General features: G+C 46.7%; 1 protein-coding gene across 1 annotated transcript in view; it reads right to left on the reverse strand.

Annotated features, from left to right (window-relative positions):
• Window positions 1-15,049, reverse strand: part of FAT3 (FAT atypical cadherin 3) — a 191,834-nt gene that overhangs the window by 37,553 nt on the left and 139,232 nt on the right. Inside the window, exons 20-21 of the mRNA XM_039222360.1 lie at window positions 14,330-14,527; window positions 10,657-11,455 (exon numbers count right to left, since the gene is read on the reverse strand). Coding sequence (XP_039078291.1) covers window positions 10,657-11,455; window positions 14,330-14,527 — 997 coding nt within the window. The remainder of the gene's footprint in view (window positions 1-10,656; window positions 11,456-14,329; window positions 14,528-15,049) is intronic.

Consider the following 15,049-nt stretch of genomic DNA (forward strand, 5'->3'; position numbering starts at 1 on the left):
AACTCGCCCACAGCTGGGTTAGCAGTGGCCAAATGGAGCACTCCTCTGCGAACCAAGAATGTGCAGGCATTACTCCCTGCCATCCTCTTTTCCTCATCATGAAGCATATTATCATATTATAGAGTCATATCTTTGTCTAGGAGAAAGCAGAAATTTAATGCTAACTACATATAAACATTTAAAAACTGCAGTCTTCGAGAAGAGCAATAAAAGTAGCACCAGCAAGCTCAGAATTCATAAATCCTATTTTCTACTGGTTTAGAGCTCAGCCATAAAACATACTGGTGGCAACGAGCCAGCTTACAAAGTCTTAGAAGATGAAGGGATTTTTAACTGAAAATTTGGAATGATCTCTACAAATGGTTCTAAAAGCCACAAGTGCCCCAAAATACATCTTCCTATTTTCATCCCAAGAAATCTTTACTCCTGCCATGTATTCATCAATATTTATGCAACTTAAAACAGCTGTTCTACCTCCTTCTGATCTGTTTCAAAGGGCTTTTGATAACCAGTTTTTAAGTAATTTTTAATTTTTGGTGCATCTATTCAATAATTTTTTAGGGCCACTGAGGTGATAAGCCTGCTTGTATATAAAGCATGAAAGGTGAAAGGAATATACAGAGATGAAAGGAAACAATGCCACCCTCCCTCCCTCCAAGAAACAACAAGCAAACACAAGATTACAATCCGATAAGGTAACCAGTTAGACAGTGACATGTGAGTGCAACCAGAGAAGGGGCAATTGTTTTTTCTGGGACAATGTCGGAAATGCTCACAAAGGAAGGGAAACTTTTAGGGGCGTCCGACTTTGGCTCAGGTCATGATCTCACAGTTTCATGGGTTCAAGTCCCGTGTTGGGCTCTGTGGTGACAGCTCAGAGCCTGGAACCCGCTTTGGATTCTGTGTGTCTCCCTCTCTCCACCTACTCCGCTCATGCTTTCTCTCTCTCTCTGTCTCTCTCTCTCTCAAATATAAGTAAACTTGAAAGGAAAATAAAAGAAGGGAGCATTTTAAACTCAGGCTTGCAGGAGGAGATCCTTCGAGTAAGAAGGGACTGTGTTTCAAGGGAATAAGCCAGCCACGGTTAGTGGCTCACCTGCTCGCATGTGTTAATACCCATTCATGAAAAGTTCACAGCTCTGCCCTCTGACTCTTTGCTGTCTCCATACATGGCTTCATTTCAGTTGCAAATGGCCTGCGCACTTCAAGTTGCTCCTAAGTGTTGACTGACTAGCCCATATATGCTCCAAGATGCAAACTCAGCCCAGTGCTAACCTTGGCCACATGAAGGTGGCAATGTGCATAAATGAATCCCAAAATGCATCCCATCAAATAGATGTAACTCTGGGCATCACCTACCAGTTAGACACAGAAACAGCAACCCAGGTATTTAAGAAATCTGTTCCATGGACATGCCTTTTGCCGTGTCTTCTTTTAGCCAGTCGAAGGGTAACCCTCCTCTAAATTTCTATGTTGATGAGGTGCAGCAACTTATACTACATTCATATCTTTTCTGTTCTGGTGCCATGCACGGCCACATTGCTAAGAAACCGTGCATTGTCAACACCCCAGATGAAAAGTCATTATGTCAAAAGGGGAAAGAAAAGAGGGTTAGATAATTTCAGACCCATGACAGTATAGAAATTACAGAAAGATTTTAAAAACCAGTGTAAGCCTATATAATAAAAAACTAAACACGGTATTTCAGAGTAAATATAGCATTTGAGTACCTTCTCACATTTTTTTACCTTTTCGCTTACCATCAGCCCTGCCCTCGTAGCTGCACAGGCTTCTGACTCTGTCACTGTACCTCTTAACTTGGGTTAAAGACAAAGCCATTCAGACCAGTGGCTGGGGGTTCAAACTCACAGCTTTTTCTTCTTTCCTCATGTCATAACCATAGAACCCACCTAACTGCATCCACTAAGTTAATGGATTATGTTATATCCAGTGCCTATTATGAAAATTCTAGCTGGAGGATATAAAAAAATACATTAAGTATTATAATATGTGCATTCTAAAACTAATAATAATAATATAAATATTAGATATATAGTAAGTGTATTTCCATTCATTCTAGCAGCCATTGTTGTTGATAGGTTCTTTTTCTTCCTTTTTATTTTCAATAGGATTTTCAAGGCAAAAGGGACAGTTCTTGGCAAGAGATCTGTCTCTTGATGCATTAAAAACCCTTGGGGACCTCCCCCGCCAAGTCCCAGCAGCCATAAACATGCAGGCTCCAGCTGCTGCTGTCAGTTCACTCTGCTCAGGGCAGGTCTGCTCACCCGTCGCTCCAGAAAGCAGGAAGGCAGATTCGAGTCTGGAGGTCAGTGTAAATGTAAGGTACTCCTTAGCTGGGGACAGATGTGAGCATGTGTGCAAAACGCAGTCTGTTCCAAATACAGATAGGCTTCTAGCTACGAGAAACAGGTTTCCCCAAAGTAAATATTCTCCATGTACAATAACTGTATGTCTATCAATGAGGAGAAGAAATTAGGTCCCTTCTGACATATATGTTGTCAGAGGGTCTTGACCTTCGTATGCTAACTCTGAACAATGTGTGTCCCTTGACCTCAGGTATACCCAGATGTTTGGGACCTGGGGACATCTTCTGGGGATAATAACCCTCTTTCCTGACAAAGCCCTAAATTCTCTAGTGACGTAAAATCCTGTATGCTTTAAGCGGATGCTGAGGGGTTAATCTGTTTTTAGAAATATGTTTCTATCACCCCCCTTGCATGGAAGTATATACATGTACTAGACCCCCGCTCTGGTGGCAGATAGTGCCTCATCATAGTAACAGTTAGGAGACCACAGTGTCAGCTCCCGTTAGCCTCTGGGAGGAAGTTTATCTTATTAACTATCACTAAATAATCCAGGTTTAATTAACTCGCCCTGTGATCAGTGACAGCTTGGGGTTTGGGAGCTCTAGCCCTACACCTTCCGCATTTCCAGGCATCCATCAGTTTGGCGCCAGAGTTGGCAAAAAGGGAGAAGGGTCCACTTTATCAAACCAACTGATGCTATTTGTTGTGTGTCAGGGCAGGACAGAAGGGCCAGATGTTTTTAGCAACTCTGAGAACACAAAGCAGGCAGAGAAAGCTCTGTTCTTCATTCCTAGGGCCCCTCAAGACGCCAGTGTAGCACCCCAGGAAAGGGTCTGCACCAACAGGCAGCAGACGTGGATTTTGGCTGTGACCAGTCCTTCCACTTATTTACTGTGTGGCTCTGAACAGGTCACTTGTCTTCTCTGAGTCTCGATTTCCTTTTCTGAAAAATGAGGATAATAATTGTTCAAAGAATTGTGAGAATCAAAGGGGCTAATGTATGTGAAAGCAGGTTTTTAAAAATGTTTATTTATTTAGAGAGAAAGAGAGTGTGTATGTGGGGAGGGGTAGAGAGAGAGTAAGAGAGAGAATCCTAAGCAGGCTCTGCATTGCCAGCTCGGAGTCCAACATGGGACTCGAACTCATGAACCATGAGATCACGACCTGAGCCGAAATCAAGAGTCAGATGCTCAACTGTCTGAATCACCCAAGCGTCCCTGTGAAAGCAATTTGTAAAGGGAAAAACTTACAGTAAAAACAAATTACTATAAGCTCTCAAGACTGGAGACACTTGTTTTGACTCAGCCATGTGCCAGAAACCTGAACTCAAGTGTAATCTTTTTCATGCTGTCTTTTTTGGGTCAAGTCCATGATTTGTAAATTGACACATGATATGAAACCCTGTATGCATGGGGGGGGGCGGGTATAAGATAAGTCCTGGAGCTTTTTATTAATCAGTGTCCCAGGCCACTGTGGGGTCAGGTCCCTGGCCACCTTATCTTGGGCAGATATGTTTTTTCTACACAGCCTTTCCAGCAGGAGAAATGTGCACACAATGTGACTGTTCTCTGAAAGAAGATTTCCATGTTCTTAAGTCTTGCTCAGGTGGAAATTTAGGTCACTTTCTACAGAGCTGACAACATACAATTCACTTGAGCAGAAGCTTTAGAGCTTTGAGACCTGAGAGAGGAGAGTGGTGATCCCCTTGAGGTTTTAGGAGGGTCTCACTCCCATATTGATGGCTCTTCTCTCCTTGTCCCCCGAGTATTCCCACAAGCCCTTGGGTTAAGTCTCTGCCTTTAGCTAATACATCAGCGTCTAGCTGTGATTACTATCACCATCGCTTTGAGCAGATTTAACCTTTTGATTTACGTCTCTGCCTCATGATACTGTCCAGTAACTAATGGTAAATATCTTACGCCCTGAATCACACACTTTGCCAGGCTGCCACGTCTTGGCAAATGGCACATAAGTCAGTAGGCTTCCCCCTTAATTCCTGGCCCCCATGAAGTTTTAAAACACCTTCTCCAGAGGTCTCTTGGTTGCAAAGTGGTCTCTTGTGGTTCTCCCACAAGCACAGAATCATCTGGAATGACGTTTGCTTGGCTCAGCCATATTTTCTGGATGATTTCGCTGAAGGCTGAGCACAGTTTCGGTCACGACATCCTCTCTGGGGCACTCGTGCGTAGGTGGAATATAGAAGAAAATGTCCACACACTGAGAAGCTGGTGTCACCACCAGGGACGACACCACTAAACCTCCCTTGGCATTTTGGAACTGGCAGGCCCTGGAGATGAGGGCTCTGCAGAGACACAGCTGTTATGAATGAAAAATGGAAACTTCCCCATTTGCAAGGGGAAGCCAGTTAAGATTCAGAGGCTACACTGAAAGTTCTTTGAAACCACTGGGATGGGGATTATTGGCTTTCTATTCTGAGAATGAGCCTTCACAAACTCCAGCCCAAATGTAAACCCAAATCTCAGACTTTTTCTTGGCCTTTTAAAAACTTGTCAAGGCTGGGGCGCCTGGGTGGCTCAGTCAGTTAAGCATCCGACTTCGGCTCAGGTCATGATCTCATGGTTCATGGGTTCGAGCCCCGCCTCGGGCTCTCTATCTCAGATCCTGGAGCCTGCTTCAGATTCTGTGTCTGCCTCTCTCTCTGACCCTCCTCTGCTCACACTGTCTCTATCTCTCTCTCAAAAATAAATAAAACATTAAAAAATTAAAAAAAAACCCAACTCATCAAAGCTAAGTTTTAAGTGTCTTACCGCATCACAGAAGCCTCTGTCATTTTATTTTACTGTGATTAGAAGCGCATCACTGTGACTGCCTATCGCAGGCTCCTTGAGCTGTCGCCTGGTATTCCTCCCCAGGACTGTCCTGACTCCTCGCCACCCTGTCCAGCTGAGCTCCTGGTCTGTCCCATGCATGCTGTTGGTCTGTGCTCCATGGCGGCAGGAACCATGCCAGCCTCAGTTACCACTAGACCTCTGGCGCCTGCCCAGGGCCTGGCAAAGTATCTACTGCACTGTGAATGAAGGAGCAAATGAAAGGGAGCTGGTGCCCCAAATCTCTGGGCCCTTCTCTCTCTCCACTGCTCTCTCTGCTTACACAGTGTCACTTGCCTGGCAAAGACTCCACAGGACAAGCTTCTCTGCTTCCAGTACCTTTCCCGGACAACACCATAGGACTGACGACTCCCTCCTCTGGGCCCTAACTACACCCCTACAACTGTCTATAGCTTCTATTTGTTTGCAGCCAGTGACAAAAGGAACTTCAGCAGTTCATCTAGGAGAAGAGGATTCAGGGTCATAAGAACTGTCCTTTAATATCTGGAGGGTAGCTTGTATAGGAGGCGGCAGACAGGGCAGGTTCTGTGTGGCTCTCATGGATGGAGCTGGAGGACATTACCAGGAAGCAGATTTGGGTGCACTGGGAGGGAGGAGACTGTCTCAGGTCCATCTTGTGAGGTTGTGAGGTTGGCTAAATTACTGTGCCAGGAATACAGTTAACAGGATGTCTGTCATGTGTGGGAGGGTGATTTGGGAACTTTCAGGTCCCTTCAAAAGTGTGGAGACGTAGTAGGTACGTGAGGTTGTCAGGTATGAGTCCTGGCGTGGCCATTTACTTGGCTCTGCGACTTTAGCAGGTCAACTGATCTTCCCAAGGTTTAGTTTCCTTAACTTTTTTTTTTTTTAACAAGACACTTTTCTTTTTCTTTTTTTCATGTTTACTTATTTTTGGAGAGAGAGAGTGCAAGTGGAGGAGGATCAGAGAGAGAGGGGACAGAGGGTCCTAAGTGGGCTCTGCAATGACAGCAGGGAGCCCTAGGTGGGGGCTCGAACTCACAGACCTTGAGATCGTGACTTGAGCCGAAGAAGTCGGATGCTCAACCAACTGAGCCACCCAGGTGCCCCAGTTTCCTTAACTGTTGAGGAGAGTTAATAATACCCTTCCTTGAAGGTTATTATAAGGGCTAGCTGCAATTATGTAAGTTTGAAAAACAGCATAGTAATGGGTCACAGCTCACTAAATGTTAGTTGTTATGCCTGCCTCTGTCTTCAGTTGTGCACGTTCTCACCTCCATGCCTCAGCTTTCCTGCTCCTTGGCCTGGAGCACTCTCTACCCAATACCAACCTGATCTGAGGCATCCTTTCAGGTCTAGCCCAGCAGGCATCACTGTCAATGATGTGCTTTGGTGTCACTCTCACCTTGCCGAGCAAACTCTTGCAACAGCGCCATAGCCCATGGCTGAAGGACAGGCCTGCCGTTGGGCACACTCTGCATAGCTGGCCCCATGTTTCACCCACCGCTGATGCTCCCTTCACTTTACCTGGAGCTCTGGCTGTCTCTCCCATCAACACCCTGCTCTTAAACTCTGCTGGTCTCCTAGGGAGTCCACTTCCTGGCCAAGTGTCTCCTTTTTGATTGATTTTACTATCAGACTTTTGAAAAGTCAATGCAATTTTTAAGAAATGGACAGCCAGCACAGCCCTGTGGACTGTCCCTGAGGCTCTGCCCACTTGCTTTTCTTCTAGAGGCTCAAGGGCATCCATCCATTCCCTGTTCATCTGAACTGAAGTGCTAATGTTCATGAAACTTGTGAAGTTTACCAGGAGCCGTGTCAGGACATCAGGACTTCCTATCTCTTGAAGTCCTGTTCAAATGTGATGCTTGGCGGTAGCTGGGATCTAATGAGCCTATCTGGCATAAAACCTCAAGTCTTCTTTCATTTTGTCAAAGCAACCCAGCAGTTTGGTTCAAGATACTAATTTTGTTAATTGGACCCAAAAGAAGATGCATGAGAGAAGGATGAGTTGGAAGCTGGAAGGAGCATATTGAGGCCAGATCTGTATAAATACTGCTACACAGTCCAGATTAGGCAGCCACCTCTATTTATCATCATAATTATTCCACCAAGGGGTGGAAAAGTCCATTTATTGTATCTGCCAAGCTTCCAGAGTAAGCTGATGAACAGTCAATACTAGTTGTGCATGCCTGTGTGTGTGTGTGTGTGTGTGTGTATGTGTGTGTGTTTTAAGGGGGGCATTTATTGAATTCAATTACCTCTCCATTCAATAAATGAGAAAATGCCTCAAATGTCTAATGCTTTCCTTCACAGTTTCTCACTGCATTTTCATTAGAGGACACTTTAGAAGAAGTCAGAGCTATTTCTATTTCTAACTAAGAGCTTGCCCCTTGAACCTACAGGAAATTTTTCCTCTTTTATCTTGGTGTGAAGTCTCTCCAAGGTTGCTTTCCTGACCACCAGCATTAGAATCACCCAGGCTATACAGACTCCCAGGCTCCCCCTGAAACCTCCTGTTACATCTGAGTGTGGGGCTCAGCAACAGGCATTTCTGGTAAGCCCCACGCATGCTGGTGTCTGAGAGACCCTGCAATGTCCTATAACGGCGCCGTGAGGCTGGTGATCAGTCTGCTGGGGAAAATGGGGTTATTTGAGTGTTCTTATAGAGCACATAGCTCTGGGGCAATGATTCACATAAGAAATGGAAGAGTTCCTATTCTTAAGATGTAGATAATAAAATCGGGGTCCAAGGAGGGCCTTTATTGTATCGGGACCCCACTCTCACCAGCTGCACAGCCCTGGGCAAGGCACAGAGCTACTGCATTTATCAAATGGAGATTATTGTACATCACATGCTGAAGACTGAAGATAGGACTGGACCAGATGACCTTTAGAAGTCTTTTTACTACTAAAATCCAGTGTTTTATTTTATAGCTTAATTACAAGAGTGACTTGAAGGTAAGAGGCTCTGAGGTGAACCTGAAACTATGTACAGTCCTCTCAGAGGGAATGTTCACTTTTTGTCTTTAATGTTTTTTGTTTATTTTTGAGAGTGCAAGTGGGGGAGGGGCAGAGAGAGAGGGATACAGAGGATCCCAAGCAGGCTCAGCCCGGACGGCAGGGAGCTCAATGTGGGGCTTGAACTCAAGAACTGCAAAATCATGACCTGAGCCGAAGTCAGATGCTCAACTGACTAAGACACGGAGGGGTCCCGGAAATGCTCACTTTTCAAACGAAGATGGCCTCTTCCTGGGATGCCTGGGGGTTGAATCACAAAGCCTTTTGACCCTCTTGCTTTACTGGGAGTGGAAAGGTTTGTGGAGACCAGAGAATAGTAGGAGTCCTGGGCAAGGACACTACCTTGAAACTTACTGCATTTAAAACACTATTGTCTCATGAAAAACCTCCCTCTCCCCAACAAAAATCATCCCTCTAAATTCCTTCTTTCAAGAAATTCTGCCACATCTGCCCTCCTCTGCCTTCTCTTGGTGAACTCCTACTCATCCCTCAAGACCTAGGACATACATTGTGTGGTACAGAAATGTCCACAGAAAGCTTCTCTCTGGCCGTAGCAGGGATTTTGTCCTTTCTACTTGGTAGCACTTATTATAATGACACTATTATTGCAAATACGTCCTTGCAAGCTGACCTTGTGACCTTATAGTAGTCAGCTCCTAACGGCAGGAACTGAGTCTTTTCCACTTTGGATCTTCATAACTATAACTTTTCTTTAATGTTTATTTATTTTTAAGAAAGAGAGAGAGAACATGAACAGGGGAGGGGCAGAGAGAGGCACACACACACACACACACACACACACACACACACAATCTAAAGCAGGCTCTAGGCTCTGATCTGTCTGCACAGAGCCTGATGCAGGGCTCAAACTCACAGGCTGTGAGGTCGTGACCTGAGCCGAAGTTGGACGCTTAACTGACTAAGCCACCCAGGCACCCCTCCACCTTGAATCTTCGGTGCCTAGCACCCTGCTGCCGCCACAGATTTTTGCTAACTGAAATGAGTTCTCAGAGCACAAGGATTAATTAGCTGGTTTAGTTTCTCCTGCAGGGTCTGCCCTGTCCTGTAGCGAACCTCTTTTGAGCCCTGCTGTGAATCACTGCATGAAGGCCATAGCAGAGCTTTAGTGCATAAATCAGTTCGCCTACAAAGGAAATTTAGGTAAAGCCCGGGCAGCTGGCATTCATAAATCCTACATGTTGGTGGCATCTGCCAGAAATACACTGCATCTAGCATGCACGCTTTGAGTTACTTTGGAGCTAATTTACATATGCAACAGGTCAGACATCCCTGCATTTACCTGATGAAAACACAGGCAGAATTCACTGGTACCACCTAGTGAGGGGCTGGCACTTTCTGGGCTGCTTGGAGGCTGTCAAAATGGCCCTTGGGGGGAGCTGTGATCTCCGGAGCCCTCCTCTGATGAGCTTATTTTTCAAGCTGCAACCAAGAACTTTCTCTAAGAGAAAAGGCCAAGGGCCCTACCTGTCGCCAGTTACCTAAAGAGAGGTTTTACAAATGGCCTCTCTTCTGGCCACTGTCCCTTTGGGCCGAGTTCACGCTAGCTAGAAAAACTCAGGGTGTAATATTCGTAGGAAAGGGCAGTGAATTTATGTCTCCACATGTCAAGAGGAAAAAAGGCAGAGAGCAATCCTTCTCACTGACCGCCATGGGCATGTGACTCTGTGCAGCTATGGCCTCTGACCAGGAAAGGTCAAGGTTCAGGGACTCTAGTCACAAAGCAAACTTGAGCCATTCCATCTCTGCCGCTCTGATGGCTGAATCCATCCGTTGGCTGTGCTTCTCACAGAAGCAGATCTAACTGCCTGCACCCTCAGCAGCAGCTTCCTAACTGGCTGCCCTGCCGCGGGGCTGGCCCAGCTAATCCGTTCCCCTCTGCAGACGGCATGCTCTTTGTGAAGGGCGTGTCACTTCTTCACCTCCGCCCACGGCTCCTCCTGCCTTGGGACAATTCCTACAGTGTTCATCCTGGCTAATGGCCCATGTGTGAACCCTGAGCCTGCTCACAGGTCTCATTTGCCATCGTGCCCTGCCCTCCAGCGACACAACATCTCTCCCACTCCCCTGCTGGGGGCTTCTCTCTTGCCCTGAACCTTCTTCCTACCAGCTGCACCCGGGTCTGGAATGTTCTTCCTCCCCTCCCTGTTTCCACCTGTCTGATTCCTACTTCTCCTTTATCCCAGCCCTCCAGGAATCCTTTTCTCTGGATGGGTCCTCCAGCGGGATTTTGTACTTCTCCTAACAACAGGCTACACATGGGGATCCTGCTGGCCTGCTCGCCTGAGCGGCTCCGCAGAAGTAGGGGTGGAGCTCGGCCCATTTACCCCCAGCCGCAGCATCCTTTGCGGTGACCTGGCGCATGGTCGGTGGCCAGGAAATACTGCGTTGAACGAGTGCACGAACCACTGCATGCTTACCAGGAATGGCCGCCCAGACTATTCCGATCATGGGAGGTGCAGGGGACTCTAAGCCCCACTCACCATTGCAGGTGCAGCGCACGTTCCTGTAGAAACGCGGGCACACAAAGCTGATGCGAGCCGTGCTGTAGGTCATGAGGGCATGCGAGTCCAGGGACAAGCCTTGCTCACAGTGCTGCTCCTGGCAGTCCAGCCCCGAGCAGTTCTTCTCCAGGATGGCCGAGATGCGCATGACGTTCTCTAGATGTCTCCTGGCGTTGGACAGCTTCTGGATCAGGTAGGCTGGCTTGTAGAACTCACTGCTGTGCATTTCCACTGCAAACAGCATGTCCAGCTGGTTGGTCCCCGCCACGGGCTGGATGCTGATGATGCGCAGGCTGTCCTGCTTCTGGGTGAGGACCGCGTTCCGCAGGGTGCGCCGGAAACCATGCATGTGCAGCCCCACGAAGTCCTCGGGGGACACGTTCTCGAAGCGGATGGTGACGGTGTTCTGCAGCATCTCGTGCACCAGCTGCTCCACGTGCACGACCACATCGATGGGCACCTGGAAGCGGCCGTCGCTCACTGACACGTTCAGGACGTACTTGCCACTGTCCAGGCCTCCCAGCGCGATGATCTTCCCGTCATGGCTGTTCACTTTGAACAGGCTTTTCTGCTCCGATTTCAGGGCAAACGTGAGCACATCGTACATGTCTTGATCTGTGGCATGGATTTTCCCAATGACTCCACCAGGAAAATCGTCTTCCATGGTGACAATGAAAATCTCCAGGGGGATGGCCGTGGGCTTGTGAATACTTTCCTCAATGACCCGAACGCGGATGTAGGAGTGAGAAACTTGCTGGGGTTTGCCTGAGTCTTTTGCCTAAAACAACCAAGAGGGAGAAAGGCAGGGAACTAAGACAAACTGTAACAATTTTAAAAACAACAAAACCCGGAGAGAAGACGCTTATTCCTTTACCCGTGTTTGCTTCTTCCTCCGTCCCCTGTTACTGTTCTGCAAAATGCTGAAGGCGTGCATTGCAGTAAGAGGAGTGATTTATCACCTTTGGTCCTTACATGCACACTGTTACGGACGATAAAATATGTCCACACAGTAGAGCCGTTGGGGGTGAACAGGGAAGGAGAATGGAGGATGCTATGAGATTCCAACATGCCCACAACACACTGGCCTTGTTTTCATTTTGAACAGAAGCCACAGGGGGACCTCATACATAAAGTTGTGTTCATACTTGAAGGAGCAATCTTTGCAATTTTTTCCTTTGGATTGGGCCAGAGAACACCTTTCTGTATATTGAAGAAATAACATGAGGTATGAATTATACAAATTAAGGTACAGAATAAAAAATGGAACACAGAAGGGAAAAATAGGTAGCCTGGAAAGGCTATGCCTTCCTCCTCTGATAAGAATTGACAGAAGGAGCACCTTGTCAGCAGATCATTCCTGAACACCTTCCATGCACAGCATGGGTGTAGACAGTGCTGTAGAGCTTCAGAGATGGGCAGATCCCTGTGTACTGGGTCCCCAGGGAAGGCATCTGAGGATGGAGGGATGTGGTAGCCCTTGGAGATAGGTCCTCCTATGTGGAAGGCAGTGTAAAGGGACTTGGGCATCACATGGACCTGAGTTTGAATCTTGACTCAGCCACTCACTGTGTGTCTGGCATTGAGGAAGTTACTTAACATTTCTGATCTTAAATTTCTGTACCTTTAATATGACTATAATGATAGTACCTACTTCACTTTAATCCCCTATGGTGAGGATTAAAAGATAGTGATTGCAAAGTGGTTAGCACAGGCCTGACCCATGGAAGTACTTAGTACCTCAGGGTTACTGTGACTGTTATTTTTATTATTAAAATCACTGCATTCTTCCTGTGATCAACTATATGAACCAGAGAAGCTGAAATGGAAAAGTCATGTAGAAAAGAGAAGTTAGCAAATGAGGTTGAACTTGAAGTCAGACTGCGGAGGGCCATGGATTTTGTAGGCCAGAGGTTGCCCACTCAAATATCAGAGAGCAGAGAGGAAACAGAAAGGCACGGAGCCACTGGGTGGAAGGTGATAGATTAGTGGACCTATGGACTGAGCAGGACCGGAAAACCATGTCTGTCTGGAAAACCAGTATGGGCTGGAGTTCAGACTGAGGACTGCATGTCTTCTTGTAAATGAATGGATGAGGCTATGTTCCAATACACTTTTATTTATAAAAGCAGGCTAAGGGCAAGATGTGGTCTAGGGGCTGTGGTTGGTTGACCCCTGGTTTGGGGGGCTGATATAATCAAAGTAGGAATGGTTACTCTGGGAGGGGTGTAGGGATATATCATAAAAGAATGAGGCTGAAGCCAGAGGAGTCACCCAGGAGGCTCCTGCAACAACGAGAGAACAGGGAGGTAGTGAATAAAGTGGGGCAATGACAAAGGAGATGTAACTGATGCACACAGGGACCTCAGGAAGGCAGAAACTCCTGAATTGGTGGTAGTTTAACATAAGGGATTAGGAGGAGACACACTCTGTGGTGTGTCCAAGGTCTGAGATGTGAAATCTATTCTCTACCCTCTAATCCGAGAGGGTAAAAGATCTATGCCAGCTCCAGTGAGAAGGCACTAAAGTCTCTCCTTGCTCTTGGTAACCTCTACTGTGATATAAAGTTATTTAAGAGGAGGCCAGTCAATTAAGTGTCCGACCTCGTCTCAGGTCCTGATATCACGGTTTGCAAGTTTGAGCCCCCCCACATCAAGCTCTTCACTGACAGTGCAGAGCCTGCTTGAGATTCTCTCTCACCCTCTTTCTCTCTACTCCTCCCTTGCTCATGCTGTCTGTCTCAAAACTAAGTAAATAAACATTAGAACAATTACTTACTCAATACTGTTGGAGGAGTGGGTGGCAACCAAAGCGTTCACTGACATGCTCAGAGCCAAATGTCATTAATTTGGAAGGTTACAGTGTAAGCCAGAACTTATCAAGAGAAATAATGAACACAATGGAATGTGATACACATATAAAGAATTATTATTGTTATTTTTGCCACCATGAATAATGACTTTAGGTTGCCCTCTGTGGCAACAGTGAGTAAAAAAGTCCCTTAGTTTACTGATGGGACCCAAATCATGATACTGGCAAAATTAATTCCTGGGAATTCATTTCCTGCTCTTATCCACACCCTTTCCATCTCTGCCACTTTTGTCCCTTTGTCCCATTTCATTTTACACAGGCCACTGACTTTGAGGAAGCTGAAATGTTGGGAGGCCACTGCCATCCTAATGCTCAGTCCCCTCCTGCTTCACCGGGAAAACTTACCAAGCAAAGGTCTCTTCAAAAGCAGAGGCCATGCTATGTCTCAATCACATTTGGACAAGGTTTGGAAGCTTTCTCAAGTGGAGTAATGTGGCAACGTCTACTCAGCATAAAGCAGCAAGCCCTGACCAATTAGTTGTCTTTGTGGGTGACTTAGAACCCTAAGAATTTTGAGAATGCAGATTTAGGCCCAGTGACCATCCACCTGGTACTCCCTACGGGAATGTCCCTTCTGAACAATGACGCTTCTCTTCCTTCCTGTTCAATTTCACACAAAGAGGCCGCTTTTATTGGTGTGAAATTGAATTTGAGATTAAAAGGGGAACATTCCTGCATGGTAATGAATTACGTTGACTTGCTCAACAAAGAAAAACCATCCACCGGGCACGGAAACCGGCACAAGGGAAAGCCGGCCTGATGGGGACAGAGGACGAGGCCATACCTGGACACACAGCACATATTCCGGAGACTCTGTGTGCCGGAAGACCACAGCTGACCGCAGGACCCCATGTGGGTCCAATATGAACTCCTCCTCTTCGTTTCCCGACAGAATAGAGAAGGAGAAGGGAGGCCCATTGTGAAAGGAGTCTCTGTCTGTCACCACAAGCTGCAGAATGCTGGTGCCTACTGGCTTGTTTTCCTGCATAAAAGAGTATATTAAAAAGGAAGATAAAATTACACCTCTCTTCTCGTTTAAAAAAAAAACAAACCATTATTACCGGTTAGAAAACAGGGCTTTCAAAAGAAGGGATTCCCTGTGATATTATCTTGTCTTCCGAAAATAGGCTGGAGTCTGTAAGCGTCATGCTACACATCCTTGGCCGCCTCCCCACAACTGCCCCGTGAGACAATGAGCTGTGGGAGAGAACACAGGAACTTCACGTTGAGCAGGTGTAGAGGGTCCCAGGATGGTGTCGCCTCCATCTTGTCCTTTGTAGGCTGGAAAGGCCCTGGGTTCACCCAAGCAGCTCTGGGAACACATGGTGCTCGCTAGCCTCTGGGACAAGGTCAGAAACCCTCTCAGGCCAAGGAAACATCAACCTTTCAGGACAGGAAGGCACTTTGTCACACTTGTCACAACACAATCATGCTGAGGCCCCACGCTCTGACACAGGGTCACAACATCGGACTTTGGGGGGGTCATCTTGGCAACTCCCCATTA

The sequence above is a fragment of the Hyaena hyaena genome, unplaced genomic scaffold, assembly GCF_003009895.1.
Source record: "Hyaena hyaena isolate Hyena2069 unplaced genomic scaffold, ASM300989v1 scaffold_1111, whole genome shotgun sequence".
Lineage (NCBI taxonomy): Eukaryota > Metazoa > Chordata > Mammalia > Carnivora > Hyaenidae > Hyaena > Hyaena hyaena.